The sequence below is a fragment of the Lipophrys pholis genome (assembly GCF_963383615.2).
Source record: "Lipophrys pholis genome assembly, chromosome: 10".
Lineage (NCBI taxonomy): Eukaryota > Metazoa > Chordata > Actinopteri > Blenniiformes > Blenniidae > Lipophrys > Lipophrys pholis.
In genome coordinates, this window is record NC_137640.1 from 21,831,257 (window position 1) to 21,850,029 (window position 18,773).

At 39.7% G+C, this 18,773-nt stretch overlaps 3 protein-coding genes across 3 annotated transcripts in view; all 3 read left to right on the plus strand.

Annotated features, from left to right (window-relative positions):
• Positions 1–1,412, plus strand: part of LOC308115834 (low-density lipoprotein receptor-like) — a 28,660-nt gene extending 27,248 nt beyond the window's left edge. The window contains exon 13 of the mRNA XM_080473633.1: positions 706–1,412. Coding sequence (XP_080329759.1) covers positions 706–780 — 75 coding nt within the window. The 3' untranslated portion in view covers positions 781–1,412. The remainder of the gene's footprint in view (positions 1–705) is intronic.
• A 2,812-nt stretch (positions 1,413–4,224) lies between these two features.
• LOC308115323 (potassium voltage-gated channel subfamily V member 2-like) lies at positions 4,225–8,753 on the plus strand. Its single transcript, XM_080472769.1, has 2 exons — positions 4,225–5,756; positions 7,813–8,753. Exons 1-2 carry the CDS (start codon positions 4,230–4,232, stop codon positions 8,101–8,103), a joined length of 1,818 nt encoding a protein of 605 aa, XP_080328895.1. The 5' UTR covers positions 4,225–4,229; the 3' UTR covers positions 8,104–8,753.
• Positions 8,754–10,603: 1,850 nt separating this feature from the next.
• Positions 10,604–17,337, plus strand: LOC308115666 (N-acetyllactosaminide beta-1,3-N-acetylglucosaminyltransferase 3-like). Its single transcript, XM_080473295.1, has 2 exons — positions 10,604–10,706; positions 14,199–17,337. Exon 2 carries the CDS (start codon positions 14,209–14,211, stop codon positions 15,379–15,381), a length of 1,173 nt encoding a protein of 390 aa, XP_080329421.1. The 5' UTR covers positions 10,604–10,706; positions 14,199–14,208; the 3' UTR covers positions 15,382–17,337.
• Positions 17,338–18,773: the final 1,436 nt, after the last annotated feature.

Below are 18,773 nucleotides of genomic sequence, written 5' to 3' on the forward strand. Positions count from 1 at the left end.
CTAAAGGGGAGTTAGTACATCTCTGAACGGAAACCACATACTTGCCTCCTATTGAAGTTAAATCAGGAGGGAACAATTTGTGGAGTCTTTATTCCTGTGCGATTAAAACAGAACAGTTTTGAAGAATAGGCACACATTCTGGGAAACTGCTTCTATTAATAATTACTGTCGTTCTGTGAATTTGGTTAAAAAATAAATGCAAGTACAGTTTCAGTTTCTGCCTCAGCACTTCAGAAAAGCAGCAGCCTGAAGCCACAGGATCAGCAGGTGTTTCCTGTCTAGGAAACCCACCAAAAATAGGGTGTTGTTTTTTTTTTTAAGACGTCGACAGTTGGCTGTATGTCGTTCTTTGTATGTGAGACTCTGCCCCGTACTGAAGCAACAGACGAATAAACAATACCTCTGAAATTACTTTTCAAACCTAGGTTAGCACTTTCCCAATCCGTGTGTATCTGCTGCGGCAAACTCAAAGTACCCTGATTAATTCCCTTTATATATACGTATGTATTTGACAAGCTATTGACTACACAGTAAACATAAGAGCCTCTTAATAAAATCTACATATCTGTTTTGGTCAAACTACTGGACACGTTTTACTGTTACGACTTGGAGCTGTTAAGATGAACCTGCTTCCACCAGGTCTCCTCAGGATAAAGCCTTACGTTCTGCACTTTGTCGACTAAGCTGTTTTTTCTCTGCCGCCAGGAAACTCTGCTTAATCCGGACTTGGACGGTGAATGGAGGAGCAACGCAGAGGATCACCTGACTGGGTTTCACTGATCGGCGTCTCAGTCCTCACAATGACCTCCAGCTGAAAGGACAACAAGCCAACAAACTCTCCAGGTTGAAGTCATGTAGGTGGTGCCTGTGAGGGCTCACTATTAGCCTTCAGGGCGAGTTGATCTACTTTTCGTCATTACTGTTGCACCTTTAGTGCCCGTGTTTCCTCTATTGTTCAATAATTCTTCGTTAACGGTGAACTCGCTGAAAGCTGTGGACACGCACACGCATTTTTTTTTTTCTTCCTTAAATATCAGTCTGAATGGGGAAGAAAAGCTTTAGTTTTTAATGCTTGTTAATGCTCAATATGTTAAGTTTTTAGTTTCAGCCTCTCAAGTGAAAGGTCTGAAAGGTCAGGCAAATCCTGTGATCTAACGGAACGGGCACTCAGAAAAACATTTAACATAAATTTCTATATATAAAATCATTCGTCAACTTACTGAAAAAGCCTCTTTAGTTGTGATGGTACTTTTGATTTTGATGTTTGGATGCACTTTCTCACTGTTAATGTCTGTGTCAGCTGTAATTCTCAGAAATCACCTTATTTTATTCCCGGTTCACCCAAGAGATGAATCCGCAGATACGTCTACAGAAAACTAAATAAAATTGAAAAGTTGTTTTTTTTCCCCCACAATATGATGTGAACAGTGTAACTTCTATATATTTCAGTTATACTACACGTAATCTGAAATATTTCAAGTTTTCTTTTATTGTAGTCCTCCTGACTTGAGATTATGATTTGAATCATGAAATTAAAATGTACATTATCTAATATATTAAAATATTTCATAGATTGTAAGTGTTAAACTTCATACTTTATATGTTGGGAGTATAGGAATAATTCAAAACAATTAACTATTCTAATTATTTAAGATGAAATTATATTTTCTGCTTTATCTGTGAACACTGATGTCATACATTCTGCCAGTTACAATAAGCACTGAGGGGGAAACATCAAGTTAACATTGAGAAAATCTCATGCAAAATCAGATTTTGGGGGGTTGAAACATTTAATCTGATTCATTCCAGTAAAATGTGAGCTGTATTTAAGGCGGGAATGGGTTTTTTTTTCTTTCTAAATGGTAATTGAGGTAAAGTCTTTTGTACAGACGAGCCCATATCTTTGTTGGCTGTCCTAATTTATACAACATTGACACTGAAATGTAATTTGAAAGATGAAATAATATTTTAATGTGGCCTTGAATGATTGAATGTTTGTCTTGTGCCGTCTTGGTCGTTGATGAATCCCGGGATTTCTCTGAGTCGTAGCTGTCGGTTCATATTTGATTTTTATACACATGCTCGCTTCCTGTCTTGAGCATCGAGTGAGACTAATAAAAGCCACTTTGCTGAGCTTGAGGAGTAGAAAAAGAAAAACGGTGATCAAGAGTTTTCCAAGACTGATGAAAGGCACATGCCATCACGTCTAAGTTTTTGCTGATTCCACAGTTGAATCGTATTGATTGTAACTCATTGCTGCGACTCTTGCCACTTCCTGCCTTTATGTATTGATTTGAACTGACATTCTTTTTTTTCAAAATTATTCCTTTAAATAAGAGGAACAAAAAGCCTTTTTAGTTCAGTGGCAATATTGTCTGCAGTGTATTGATCACAGCAGGAAATCCATTGCTTCCCTTATGGATTTGGTGTCTCTGTTTTGTGCGTGAATAAATACTTTCTGGGAGTTCTTGCGTGAAATGTACATGGGGAGTTTGGTTTTATTTGTGCTTGCACACTCAATGTGATTATTGATACTGTGATAGACTCTGAAGTTTGTTGTTTTGTGGGGGGGGGGAGGGGTTGTTTTTTTGTGACAGCCACAGTGAAAGGACAATCTATTGGATCGACATGAAAGTTTTTGTTAGTGTGTGTTGAAACCTCTGGATATGTGGTTGGTATTTATTTTGAAGGTGTATTATATTTATTTTTGGGTAGCGAATGTCTGATAACACGGTTAAATGCTCCGGTCAAATCAAATAAAGTATTTTATGTTTTTCCTACTCGTGTCTCAATATTCATGTTGTACATCCCGACTCTTTTCTCGTGAAATTTTTTCGGGATCACGACATGCCTGTGGCAGATTAACCACTGTGAGAACTAATATGATCACCTTGGTGTGGTGAAAACATCTTTACTGCTTGAGGCTGACTTTCATACAGTGAGCTACGGAGCAGAGTGAAAGGTCAGGCAACCAAACACAAAAATGGGTTTACATATTAACATTCCTTCAATATTGTCCTCAAATGTATCTTTGGGTAGGTTGCATTTAATAATGCGCTCACTGTGTCATTCAATTACGTGATAAAACAGCTTGACCAGAAGCAGACATGCAGGCGCACACTAGCCTCACTACGAAATCAAGTTGTTTCAAACGGTTGCATTTATCATCAATATAATGTTGGTCATTTTGATTATATTCTTTTTTTAGCATCAATATCACGAGCACCTTGAGTGGTTTGAAATAAGGACACTATTACTTCAAATTGTCATTTAATTTTCTCATGTTTGCTTCTTGAAGAGAGAAAGCCTGTCTCGGCTGTGCAGCCTCAGATTGAGAGCAGCGCATCAAACTCCAGTCTCTGAGCCACAAACTGACATCAGTACGTCACTGCACCAGCATCAGACAGGTCTCTATCCTAGCCCTCAACCTACTGACTTCCTGATCTGCTGAAATGCCGCCTCTGTGCAGACTTGCCTGTTTCTATTTTTCCATCAAAGCTGCCCAATCCCTCCGTCCCTGACAAGTTCTACCTTATGATCAGATGTGTAATAACAGCTCATGACATTTAATTGAACTGGAATCCCACATTTTAATCATGAACAGTAACGCAGTCAAGTCTTTATTTCACACTTGGAAAATGGATGAAAATTGGACAAAAGGACATTTACCAACTTAGCAGTTTTGGCATTCAGTGACACATTTACAGACTATTACCATAACTTGCGTCTGGGTTGATGCCTTTCTGTGTGGAGTATATTTAACCTCATCCAGATATATAAACCACAAGGGTTTGGTTTTATTCCATGCACAGCTCATCTGTGGCCTGTCTGCTGCAGCTTCACATTATGGTTTTTGTTAAGTAAGACTTTATCGCGTATAACAGAAATAATAGACTAGCAAATATGTGTATAGTCAAGTTTAATGTCATTTAAGATATCAATAGAAATAAATAGTGAGCACTACCTCATAAACTACTGATAATTTGCTTGCATTTCCTGACATACTTTCCCTTTGTCATGTGTTCTCCTACGTACGGAGCCACTGAAGGCAGAGAAATTGTCATAGGGCCTCATTTGACCATTTGCTTCACCACTTCAAAATCCTTAAATCAACTTTGTCTCCTAATCCCGCCTCTCTGTCGTCTTAAGGAAACTTGGAGAGGTCCCAATGAGATTAAAAGGGTAAAATCCCTCCAGCCTGTCCTTGCTCTCCAGGTCAGACAAAGCAAATGTGTTGTCTCTGCAGCAACAGGCAGATGGGGGGAATCTTTTCCTCTTCTCTCCCCCTGACTTCCTCTATTCTCGACTCAGCTGAGCCTCCAAAACAGGAAGCACTGCTCGTCACTGGGATATCAGTTCCTGCAGGACCACATGCAGTTTTTCTTTCTGATGATTCAGCAATAACGTCATGTAAAGCAAGGATATTTTCCTTTTTTTTTCTTCTTTTTTCTTTGTTCTTTTTTTTACTCCTGAAGTTGCACAATCTGCCTTCATTGAGGATTGCTATGGCTGGTTCACAGGGCACTCAGCTGCAGAGAGCTTTGCAATCCCGCCGGTCTACTATCAACTGTCTCCCAAAGGGTGTGCAAGATAACAAAGTGTTCCCATTTGCTCAGGAGAAAACAGTCAAACCATGGAGCTCTCTGGAAAATCTGGACACTCCTGGCATCAAACATGAGGAAAGACCAAAATGGGACCTGAACGTCAACTTGAATGTTGGGGGAAAAGTCTTTCAAATCCCCAAACAGTGTGCCGCTCAATACCCAAACACCCGAATAGGGTCCTTGGCCCTCTGCACAGACCGGACGAAACTTCTCACACTGTGCGATGACTACTCTGTGCGCAAGAATGAGTTCTTCTTCGACCGCGATCCTGCCTTTTTCCATCATGTCTGCCATTTCTATACAAGTGGAGTGCTGTGGGTCATACAAGAAATGTGCCCTATCAACTTTGAGGAGGAAATTCAGTACTGGGGCCTGAGCCTGAAAGACATCCAGCTGTGTTGTTGGATGGTGTTTGAGGAAAAGGTGGATGAGGTGAAAGACAATCTGAAGGTAGATAAGGAGCTGATGGCTGAGAGCGAGACAAAGTACAACGAGGAGCACTTCAAGGACATGGTGTGTGGGGACATTCGGAGGACTCTGTGGAACATTGTCGAAAATACTTACTCCTCCACCATGGCAAAGACATTCACTGTGGTCTCCAACCTTTTTGTGCTCTTCTCCATTGTTGCAATGTCTCTCAACACTGTCGAAGAACTCCAGATCTACAGAATTAATGACAAAACGCACATGGAATGGGTGGAGATCATCACCATTGTGTTCTTCACCTTTGAGTACGTCATCCGCCTTATAACCACTCCTAACATTCCAATGTTTTTGAAGAGTGGTCTGAACCTCGTGGACATGGTGTCAGTCATGCCTTATTTTCTACAGATCATCTTCGAGGTCATTGCTGATGCAGAGGATCTGAACGCACAGGAAGACCTCAGGGCCATGGCTCGAGTCAGCAAGCTCAGCCACGTCCTCAAAGTTGTCAAATTGCTGCGGATCTTTCGGATTTTGAAACTCGCCCGCCATTCAACTGGCATGAGGGCATTTGGATTTACTCTGAGGCGGTGCTATCAGCAGGCCTGTTGCATTTTCCTCTTTATTGCCATGGGAATCTTCACTTTCTCTGCTCTCCTGCATTCGGCAGAGAGGGAAACCGAGGAATCTCCCATCAGCAGCATCCCGTATGCCTGGTGGTGGGCTGCAGTAAGTAACAGTAATGGAATAACCTGTGGTCGTGCTCCAGATGTGTCCAGCCATTATCTGTCGTTTTTCTATGTGTGCCTGGGTACCACTTCATGTACTATGTAACATCTACGTCTGGACAAAATCAGCACAAACTCTCACCATTTAAAAGGCATTATTAACCTTTTGGAGTTGTAAAAAACAATACAAAAACCCAAAACAATCTGACCTTTAATGTTTCAATGAAAGTGCTCAGAGAAATCACCCAAAGATAAAGACTTTCACATTGCCATTGCTCACAGCAGGAAGTTATGGATTTCGCTTATTTTATTTCAATCTGCAGAAATGTCTAACAATAACATATCAAAATGCCTTTTTTTTTCATCTAGCAATTCAAACAATGAAAAAGCTCTCCAAATGCCACTTGCAGAACTTAAAATCATGAATTTGGTCTATTAAACTTTGCATAAAAATCAGTTACCTACAGAAATGCAATGTTGGTCCTTAAAACTTCCATTAACAGGTCTGACTAGTAATTTTTCCGCAACATCCAAACCAGTAGCTTTACCATAAACAATTTTGTTTTACATGAAAGCAGTGATTGTATAAAATGTGTAAACTTATACCTGCTGTATGGCAAAATGAGAATGTTACATTGGTAAGCATCTCAAACTAAGAAGCAGTTTTATAGTGAGTGATCAATAACTACTGAAAGTATTGCACAATATCCCACTTTGATCTTTTTACTAAAAAGTCCTGAGTGCAAAAAAAAGAAATGTTGGCTTCTCAGAAAGCCTCTGTCACCTCCTCCGTTTTGTTTTTTTTTTTTGCATCAGAATCGACATAGTGTCACACCTCAGTCATGAAGTCCTCTCTTTTGAAAGTTCTTCTTTATAAAGCACACAGGCTGCCCCATGCAGTAGGAGGCTCCTAGACAGATGCAGTGAAATCCCTTTGAGACGTCCTCGCTGATTACCGTGAACCCGTCTGTGGGTTTAGCATCCGTGGGAATGTTGCAAGTCCCAGCTGGTGCAGATGTTCCAACATGAGGACAGTCTGCTCATTGTCGGTTTCTCAGAGAGAGAGGATGAGCGTTCGTGGTGTGGTTTGACCCAAAGGTCTGAGAACGTTTCTGTGTTGGTGGGTTTCCTAAGAGGAACATCTTCAGAACGGAAAGGAAGTGACATTTGTGACTGATGCACAACTTCTTTTCATTATTCCTGTGGTGAAGCCTTCTTCAAGTGCACATGTCTGCAATCAGGTCAAACATGTTTGTTTGTCTTCCACAAACAGATTTTGTTCAGAGACAGAAACATGGTTTACCAATTCAAGCCACACAACAAGCTCTTCATGCTTAATGAATTTAGATAACGCATCGTGGTCTGCAAGTCCACAGAAAAGGTTAGATAATATTGCATAAATGCTGTAGTCTCTGGGCAACATGTCACCATCAAAATTAAGTTAAAACACCCGATGCTTGAAATATAGTTGCTTTGCCATAATTCTTTAAAATGGTAACCTTTTTTTTAATTGTTATGTGAATGAGGTTCATCCGAGTGGCTCCCTTTCCCCATCTTTACTTAGCGGGCTGCAGAGATTAAAATGAATAACCCCATAGTGACAAGCAAGACAACAATAACAAAGGTAAAGGCCACCACAAAACATTACCAGTTACATATTTATGCACTGAAGTCACAGCGACAGAAAACTGAGTGTAGAAAGATTACAAATGGAATCACTGTTATAAGATAAAACATGCAAGTAATTACAGGCTCTTGACAAGTTATGAATATATAGTCATATTGATTTGTATTTTATTCATCCCGTCCACCTCAGTAGTCCAAATATTTCACGAGGCCTGCGGCTGCTCTCGAGGAAGAAGCTCACAGACAATGAGAGCAAACAGCATGTATACAGTAATTAGACACATTTCGTGTCATTTATAAATGGGTTGCACTGATGGAAGTGTATCCTCCTCATTGTTTTAGAGGGCTTTCAGTAACAAAGGGATGAAAAGAAGGAATGTTCCCCTTCAGTTCCTGCAAACTGATTTTAGGAACTGACTTCTCTCTCTTAGGTCAGCATCTCCACTGTGGGATACGGGGATGTGGTTCCTGTAACTATCCTTGGACGCATTGTGGCCTTCGGCTGCATCTCATTTGGTATCATCCTCAACGGCATGCCCATCTCCTTCCTCTTCAACAAGTTCTCTGACTACTATGGCAAACTAAAGGCTCAGGAGTACAACACCATCTCAGTCCAACACCGCTTCCAGCTGAGGAAAAGACTCAGGCATAAAATGGACATGTGTTTCCATCCTGCAGGAGAAGACAACAGCTCAGAACACCACAGTGAGAATCCAGACTGAACATATCCTCAGCAGGCGGGGGGGGGGGGGGGGGGGGGGGGGGGGGGTTGAAGTGGGACTCTGTTGCTTGATTTACTTGAAACCATGTCCTCATGTATGGTAGGGACATCAGGGCAAGTGAACACTGTTAAAAGAAGAAAAAAAAAGGAGAACAATGCAAGTCACTGCATGTACAGGAAGAGGAAGTGGAGAAGTGGATTACCGATGTGGACAGTGTCTGACCTCCATGACCCAACTACGCTGATCTGTGTGCTGATCTGATCTTGCAGATCTGTGAGAAGCACAAGTTAAAAGTTTAATAGCACTGATGGAAACTAATGGACCTTTAAATGCGTTTGCTACGCTCTATCTCTGAATCCTCAGCTGCAACCACCTCTTAATATAGAGTTGATGGAATTTTATCGATGAGTGCCTGTAAACGACTAGAGTGTGGATTTCAGTTTGTGTTGGATTGTGACATATCAAAGAAACCTGTCTGAAGTGGCTTCAATAAATGCACAATCTAGATTGATAGAATTTTTTTCTTCAAGTAATAAGATTCATGTTTTCGGTCACTACTGCAATTGTTACATTGTATCATGATCAATTTCTGTTTTATTCTGAAGTATGTTAACTGCTTCCATTAAAACTAGTGGCCGTTTCTACCTGTTGATGTTTGAAGAGTCTTTATTGTCACTCCATGCGCAGGCAGAAACCAGGACACAAAGCATTACTTTCAGATTTAAATGTTAGAATGCTGACGAATGAGAAAAATTTCATAACCTAAAATTTGCAGACCTAAAAATGACAAAGTCTAAATAGGGAAATTGTGGCATGTGTTGAAAGCTTGATCTTGATTGTTGCCTTGGTCTATCAGTGTCTATGTGTTGCCTTATCTTTAAATGCTGGGAAGACACGACAAAGGCGCACAATGTACTCTTTAAAAAAACAGTCATGACATTAGCTCCTCAAAGAATGAAAGTTCTAAAACTGCTCAACAAACTATCCGACTTTATGCTTCAAAATATTGATAAATATTGAAATATTGCTCTATTCTTTGGGGTTGTAAAAAAAAACCCAAATCATAGTAGAGAATAGTTAAGACATAAATTGAGAATAACAATTTCTGAAGGCAATGCAGTAAAGGTCACATTTTTACATTTTTATTGACACACAACACAAGCTGACCACTAACAGTTTGGCGGAGGTAGGCTGGGTCTTCATTCCTTCAGCTTCATAGTTGTTCAGATTTGTCATAACCAAACACAGAGATAAGATAAGATAACACTTTTTTCATCCCACATGAGGAAATTCAGTTCATTGTTGCGAAGAGCGACCACTCACGTGGCACCATATTGAACGATCGTTAATGAGTTTATTGATTCATTTCCCTGACAGTTCCCAGTCATTCCCTGTGCTTTAGCCTCTCATTCTTTAGTTGTTAATTGTGTCACTCCTTTTTTGTGACATTGTTTTTAAAGTAACACCTCACTGCATCAGAAAAAAATTCCATCCATCCATCCATCCATCCATCCATCCATCCATCCATCCATCCATCCATCCATCCATCCATCCATCCATCCATCCATTTTCTTCTGCTTATCCGTTTCCGGGTTGCTGGGGTGACAGTCTGAACTTTGCCAAAAAAGTACTGTCTGGTGCCGTCAAATAAAAAAAATTAAATGAAATATGGGTGAGATTTTATTGTATTTTTCACCAGGAGGCATCACGAATACAATGACAAAATATAAAATAGTGTACTTATTTTTCCTTATAACTGACAGAACGTGGTTTTATACTTCTTTGCATTGACAAAAGAAAAAGAAAAAAAGGGAAGCACTGGTCTACATGCTGTTGTTCTATTGATTCAGCCGACCACAGTTTAAATGTGGCTGCTTGTGACCAAAATGAAATGAGTTAGACTCCCCTGGTTGATGCCCTTCAGTCTCTACACTTTGAACATGTGTTGCCAAAACCTTGGGATTTCCGCTCAGATTTTGCAAATGATCAGAAATGACTCTCCGGATTACAATTACATCGACCTACAGTTTATAGACAGCAACATGTCTGTGCTGCAATGCCGTTTGAGTATAATTGTAAGAAGAAGCGGTGGGCACGGCCAACTAGGTTAACCTGTGAAGACAAACAAACAAATAGATAGATAGATAGATAGATAGATAGATAGATAGATAGATAGATAGATAGATAGATAGACAGACAGACAGACAGACAGACAGACAGATAGATAGATAGATAGATAGATAGATAGATAGATAGATAGATAGATAGATAGATAGATAGATAGATAGATAGATAGATAGATAGATGTTGACCTCCTCTCACAGAAGGCCTCCCAGGTCTCTATATCCGCAGGAAGCCAGCATGGTTCCGTGTGTGTGTAGTCTGGATGGTTGTCCAGTATCTGCGCTAATCTCATATCAATAATGCAAATACTTTAAAAGCAGAAGGAGAAGCGTCTCTGGAAGAAACAGGCACCGCCCCGCGGACAGCAGCAGCAGCAGCAGAAGCAGCAGCAGCAGCAGCAGCAGCCGGCCGATGAGGAGGCAGCCGCACTTCGCGCTTATTCTTATTTATTTACCGTGAAAAGCACCGGAGACGAGCAGGTAAGAACAGAAATCGTAGATTTTTTTTTTTTTTTTTACGCCCAGAACTTCAGTTTAACGCGTCTGCCCGGCTGATGTGTCTCCAACTACACTCACAGCGAGTTTCCGCGAAATAACGGGGAACATGAGAAGACCATTCAACCAGAACTCTTTATACCACTGGAGGATAAATTACACGTTTTGTCTCGGGATCACGCAATTAAATCTCAAATCGATATGTTTGGAGACTTAGCAGTGATAATATCCACATCAACAGTATAACTGACAATACAAGTTTGGTTTGTTTGTTTTATTTACGGGTAAAAGTAACAAATATGGTGACGCATAAATATATACAGTTTATTACTGTGGATGTTCAAGACAATCATCAATGAAATAATTCAAAACACTGAGGCTTGTGTGAACCTGTAACTTGTCTAACTGGACATAAACGTCTCATTTGCGCAGCTGGAGAAAGTTTCGATTGCGAATCAAGGAAACCATCACTGACAATAAGATGTTTTTTTAAAAGTTCAGCTTAGTTAACATCTCCTAATAGAACTGACTGCTAAATGACCTAATTAACACATTGAATCATCTTGATCTCGTTTATGACCTTGAGCTTTCTCAGGATTCATTTCTGAGTGTAATCAAATCCAGGAAGCTGCAATATGACTCACCAATGGAAATGCAAATTTTTGAAAACTGCCAAGATATTGGACTTTGATGGAAAAGCCTGAGGATTTATGGCTACACTATGTGACATATTGGCTAACAGTGCATTTTTTAATGAAGACATCTGGGGAGCCTTATAAAAACAGCATCATATCAGCCCACCACAGTTGATCAGAATGTGAGAGAGTTGTGTTTCGTTTCAGAGCACAGTTTCCTGAGTTTCACTTACCAGGATGAGGCATGCATGAGCTCATGACACTTCCCTCTACTGCATGCTTCAATAAAAACACTACTTGTGACTTAATGTCTGTTGTTGTCTATGTGACATAGTCCAGCCGTTTAGAGGAGAACTGACAGCGTTTGACCCCGAAAAGCCTTGAAAAGTCCATCTGACATTACTGCTGCTTCGCAGGCAGGTGCAGAGCCGCCTCATGTCTGTTCTGCTCTGAAGCTTAGTCTGCTTCTGTCTACTTCAACTTCTAATTTTTGAGTCAGGTTGGCCCCCAAATGTGCTTATTATAGAACCATCTCAGGATTTCAGTTGTTCCACTTGTAGAATCATAGAGCTGGGCGCTGCACTGACAAACTGCTCATAGTGACTTGACAAGCATCTGCCTCTTCAGACAGCAGAAACAAAAAAACAAGAAGCGGCAGTTTTTCCGTGTTTGCAAATTAATGGAACGTCAGAAGCGATCTCATATGTCAGGTGTATAGTGAGGCTTTTTGTTTGACACTGATGTGTAGCCAAGACTTCGTTTGCTTTTGCCATGCCAATAAGTCTTAAAGTATGCGAAATGTAGATTCTGATTTCTTTGTTTTTTTAGGACAGAAGACAGGACTTGGAATTATTTCTGACAGTGTGTAAAAGACTGAACTATTGAGTACTTTGAGTTTTCATGTCTATAAAACTTTTCTAATTACAAAACAGTATTCTTGGCACTTCTAAGAAAAAGGAAGAAAAAAAATCCCAAATGAGACATGATTTGATGGGAGAGAGAAAAAAAACATTTTACCAGAAAGAAATTTCCTGCTGAAACAGGCAGAATTTGAAACCGTAAGCCTCACCCGGTTATGAAAAAGGGCTTGTTAATAGAGAGATAAGACAGCAAACAGCACATCAGAGGCATAGGATTGATAAGATCAAAAATCCCAATTGACCTTGTAACTGCTATCAGACATACATACCATACACACAAATAAAGAAAACATACCAAAAAGGAGAAACGGTGTTCACGGTGGTGTCATCTACCCCGACAGACGCCTTGAATACAATCTAAAGTATATCAAATTGATTCTGCTCTTCATGAAAATCCCTACTTCGCTTTCCTCTCTTAAAGTGAGCCAAGTTTAAAAAAAAAATAAAAATTATTTATGAAATATTATTCAGGCGCAAATAAATAGAAAATGCATTTTCAATAGTTTTATTTAAACAAAAACGTTTGTGAGAGACTTGAATCTGGTTTAGAATGAACCACAGTACAGATGCAGCACTAGTAAAGATTTTGAAGGATTTTAGGGACGATTTTTGCTTTCAGTTACCGGTCCAACAAGGCCATGAGAAAGAAACATTTGTCGAGATTACAAACACTGTCTTTAAAATCACCTGCTCAAGTAAAAAAACTTGGGCGTCATTTTCGAAACATAAAGTATGTGGTTGAAAACAGGTTTTTTTTTAATCTTAGGAATACTCAGAGTCCGCCTATTTCTCTCTTAGGGCCAACATGGAAATACTGATGCCTTTGTCTCGGATTGACGACTATAATGCCCTGCTTACCAGAAAGTAGGATCACATTACGCCGGTTTTGCGTTGCATTGGCTCCCTGTGTCTTATTGGATTTTAAGGTTCTTTTACTGGTTTTTGAAAGGTCTCAATGGTCCTGCGCCTTCTTATTTTACAGATTTACTTTTATCTTATGAACCATCGTGAACCCTCAGGTCCTCCGGCACCGGCCGTTTAATCATTCCCACCGTTAATACAAGAACCTACGTTGAGGCTGCTTTCCGGCACGAGGCACTGATGTATCGCTTGTCCACAATAAATCCCATTTCATGTCTTGTACATGTGACGCTCCCACAGCTTCTTCTGCAAGCAACAAAATCACTCCACCAGCGCGCCCTGTCCTCTACAACTAGCTTCTCCACCCACAAACAAGCGACCCATCAACATAAATGTACTAAGAGGAAAACAAAATAAATAGCATAAGTCAGAAGTTATGTCATATTCAGTGTTAATGACAAAGAATTGATGTATATGTAGAAATGATTGCTAACCAAAGAAGTGCGATAAGCCCAGATTCTGCCTCTGGTGGCACTTCGATCGTAGAGCTTGCTGATTCCTACGCCAATTTGTATCTGAACTTTTTGTCGGAGGCTTCATTGTGGTGTGGGGCGCTGTCTCTTTTGCTTAAAATAAAACCAGGCTACCGCTTTTCACATGCCATCCGTTCCAGAGTGACCACCACAACCACACTAGCTGACAAATGCGTGTTAAAGAATGGGACGCCGTCCCTCAGCTGTGTGTGAGAAGCCTGGTCACCACCAGGAGAGGGAGGTGCCCGGCTGTTGTGTATTTTCCTTCACACACCTCCTGATATTTACGGATACAAAATGTTAATTTCACTGCTTCTTCACTTTGAACTGAGACGTTTTGTACATTTCAATGAGATATTTGAACAGCCCACATTTCATTCTGTCAAATTCTTGTTGTCTGACTACAAGTACCGAAGAAAATACTGAGTTTCTGTCAACAAAAATGACTAAGTGGTATTATCACCTTTAATGCCATACTAAAATGATTTATTGATGTGATATCTGTTTGTACTTGTCTTGTTACCACAGAGTTTCAAAGATGAGATTCATCAGGACCAGAACGTTATTGATGGCGGGAGCTCTGTGTTTGCTCGTCCTACATCTCTGTAAAGACTTCATTGATCACAAAACCATAAGTCTACACACACATTTGAGAGGTGATGACGACCACAACCACCAAATCGGGCAATCCACCAAACAAAACTCGTTTGTATACTCCTGGTCAGCGTGTCAACGAAACACGTCCGCTGCCAACGTCACAGGCTTCAGCGCCCTTCCTGAGGCTACGCAACATTTTCTCTTCTATAAACACTGTCGCCATTTCCCCTTGCTGCTGGACCTTCCCAACAAATGTGGGGGAGCAGACAGATCTGGAGAAGTCTTTCTCCTGCTGGTCATTAAAAGCTCCCCTGGGAATTATGAACGCCGCGAGGTGCTGCGTAAAACTTGGGCTCAGGAGAGGATACACAGCGGTGTGTGGATTCGAAGGGTCTTCATCACAGGAGTGTCCGGGGCTGGTTTTGAGCAGCAAAGACTGAACAAACTGCTGCAGTTGGAGCAACGAGAGCACAATGACATCCTGCAGTGGGACTTCAGTGACACCTTTTACAACCTGACCCTGAAGCAGATCGTCTTCTTGGAATGGATGGAAAGAAACTGTCCGAATGCCCGCTTCCATCTGAATGGTGACGATGACGTCTTTGCCAACACTGACAACATGATCGAGTACCTCCAAAGCCTGCACGGCAATGATGGGAGTAAGCATTTGTTTATAGGGCATCTGATTCAGAATGTGGGACCCATTCGATCTCCATCGAGTAAATACTTTATCCCAGTTCAGGTTCAAGAGTCAAACAAATACCCTCCTTACTGTGGAGGAGGGGGCTTCCTACTGTCTGGCTATACAGCTTTGGTCATATACAACATGTCTAAGACCATACCCATTCTTCCAATCGATGATGTTTACATGGGCATGTGTCTCGCCAAAGCAGGGCTGAGTCCTGTTTCGCATATGGGAGTAAAGACAGCGGGACTGCCCATTCCTTCCCGCAGACTCGATGGATACGATCCTTGCTATTACAGGGAGATGTTGTTGGTACACAGATTCCTTCCGGCTCAGATGTATCTGATGTGGCACAGAACTCGTGAGCCAAATCTAAAATGTGCACCAAGAAAAACTTTGGATAGCTCTACGCAGCCTGGTGGGCTATAACAACAGTTGTTAAATGTTTGTGTTGTGTTTTTCTGTGTTTGTATGGGTGACGCCTGCTGGAAGTGACTTGATTTCTCCCCAGGTTTTCTGTTTTGAAATGTGGATTGAGTCATTGTTTTGTATCAGACAGACATCTGACGTTGCTAAATTATTTGTTTTTATTTGTTATTTCATGAGATGTGCATCAGAGGATGAACTTGCACGAAAGAGACATACAAGAGACATAAAGAGGCATATTTCTGCCCGCCTGATGAATGTATGCTCAGTTTTTTTTTGTTTTTTTTTGTGAACCTTTTGTTCACCTGCTGATCGACGCATGCCGATGCCTCTTTTCTCTCTTGTCGCAGGTTTCATTCCCAAATTGTCTCATGTTGCTGTGCCTTGGTAACAGACTGTGAGTTAATTTCTGCCTACAATTTAGTGCCATCAAGTGGTGAGGTTACAGATTGCATCAAATCCAGTACCAAAGTCCCTCAATCATAACCAAAGAACTTGCAAAAGTTGTTTTAGTTCATGTTGTTTGTTAGGGGTTTCAAAATGTGCGAGCATTAGCCTTCCTCACAGAGCTTCAACCTCAAGCCTCTAAGTTTTTTGCTGACCATGATTTGAATCGCTCCAATTAGTAATTTTACATTGAAGGACCACAGATGATGTTTCACATTGTATAATATACGTAATCTTAAAGTGCCTTTACACAGCAATGAGAGTGCAAAACCCTAAAAATTACCGAAACTGGCTAATTGGCTAAAAGAACTAAAATGTCTGTAAATTGTTTTGTTTTTTTGGTTAAATAATAAATTAAACAGCTAGAAGAGCTAAAACTACATAAAAGGTAAAACTGCTAAAAATGACTTGCACAGCTTGAAGTGCTCAATGGCCTAATAGTTTAACAGTTAAACTGTAATTTGTTGTCAACAGTCCCTAAATTACTTAATTTAGCATAAGGTACAGTTATGGTAAATATAGTAATACTATAGACAAGTTTGTACGCTCTGTTCTTTTATTTTCAAAGATTAAACCTGTGTTGCAGGTCCAGACATATTTTTATTTGATTAAAGTAGGGAACAAGCATCTCTTTTATTCATTAAGCTTGCAGGTTGCTTAAAGCTCTGCTATGAGGAAACAGAAACAGTAACTCATAGTTCCAAGCTGACTGGCACAAATGATCCAAAATGAGTACTTGATTACTTTTGCTAGTTCCTTTTTTGAGAGGCAGTGGATTTACTTTATTTGATGCTACAGATGAGTGAGTTACTTGGGGACGTAAATCTTGCTAATCCATTGAAGGGAACAGATTTATTACAGGATGATAATAATACACTGCTACTAAACAGCAGACGAGACTAACAACATGTAGACGGCTCTATTAATGGTGAGCTGATATTGATTTATGGATGCCAATCCCTCACAGGTACTCTGAATGCAGGATAATGTTACTAACAGCCAGGAATATTTCATGTTTGTTGTCTAGAGGAATGAATTTGTCAGAGATTAACTTCTCCTAATATACTAATGTGAACAGTGGCCTCCATATTCATCAGTGCCTGGCTGTTGTTACAACTTTTTCTATATATTGATGTGGGCAGTGAAAACTGCCATATAAATAATATTTGATGAGAAGAAAGTAAAAAAGCTCACAATAAATTCAATGATTGCAAATGCGTAATTGATTTTGTGATAGCAAGCAATGGCTTGTGCATTACTAAATGATTCAAGAACAAATACAGTGAACATAATGTTTCATTTCCTCTGAAACTTCAGCTCATTAAATCGACTTATTAAGTAATCTCTATGGTCAAGTACAAGAGGTATTCCATGAAAGTGAAACTAACGTTACTGAATTTGTCCCGGTCCTTCTTCTATATGGCAGCTCAGGATGTTAAAATGTAAACAGATTGATGTTTTGATGCAAATCAAAGATCTCTTCATCTTAACCCTGATTAAACACTGAAGCTGGCACACATTGAGTGACGTTTACATTTTCACAGGTTCAAAGCTCCTCAGCTATGTTTCCGAAGACTTTGTTGTCCAAATGACTTCTGGATTTTTGTTTTATGACGTAAAACTAATCAAAAGTTAGTTCAATATATATATTTCTTATTGTTTTACTTTTCATGATTCCAACCATCAAACCGTGGACCCCTCTTGACTCTGCTCAGTAAAAAACAAAACAAATACTGCCACGGAAATGAAAATTAAAAGTGATATGTTGTTGTCACTGGCTGTTCAGGTCGTTCTTCATTGTGACGGAGCAAAGTAAATTATTCTCGAAGTAGTTTGCTCAGTGTAATCTTCACAATAAAAGGTCGTGGTTGCCTTTTTCTGCAAATATTTGGACATTTATGTTCGATTATGAAGCATCATATAAGATCATTATTGTCAAGGTTCATGCTTCAAATACCAAACTTGTCGTGCACAATAGTTAGAGCAATGAAATGACAGCCATCCATTATCAGCATCAAACAAACGTAAAGGACCAGCAGTTTTATTAACTCCAGCCATGTGTTTTGCATTCAACCACCTCTGGGGGCGTTCCTCGTGAATTAATGATTACACGAGTTACATAGTAAGTGTAAAAAGTGAGATCAAGTTAAAATCATCACGTGTTGATATGGCTTTTAATAATCACTGAATAGGAAACAGTGGTAAATTTCATTATTTCTATGAGAGACTATAATCTGTGTGTGGACCTTGTTTTAATGAAATATTCTTCAGAATGCGTTTATTTAACTGCATATTTGTTCTTTGCTATTTATTTTTTATTTTTTTTGCTGTATTGTTCTTACTTATAGGTGAATATTGACATTGATATTGTCTCCCAAACAATATATTTAAATGGGCTCAAAACGACCACCAGCATTGTTTGTTGTGATATTTGTTTCTTTTCATTTTCCTCATGTAAAATGTATGCTGTATTCAACCCATTCTTGGTTGCGGTGTGTATTCAAATGTGATAGTTGTGTGTGTGTGTTGAAGGGATATTGTGGTATCCACAGTGCTGCAGAAAAAAAAAATAATAATAAATAAAAAAATTGCAAAAATCTTTTCTCAGGGTTAATTCATCTTTTTGATTTAGCTTTTGGATTATCCTTATTTGCATGGACTATTTATTTGTATTACAACAAGAGATTAATATGTTTGTGCCTTAAAGGAGAAATAAACGGAAGTGATTCTTTATCTTGAGTGAATTTGTATTGCAAAGAAAAGATTGTTATTTTGTGTAAGTTTATTATGAAATTATTTAGGGTACAACTTGTATTGATTGTTTTCTATTTACAATTTTTTTTTTTTTATATTTCTGGCAGACCTTAAGGTGACAAAGTGAATCATACTCCCAAACTGCAAAGAACCATTTCCAGGAATTATCTTCCATCAAGACACGTGTCTCGGCT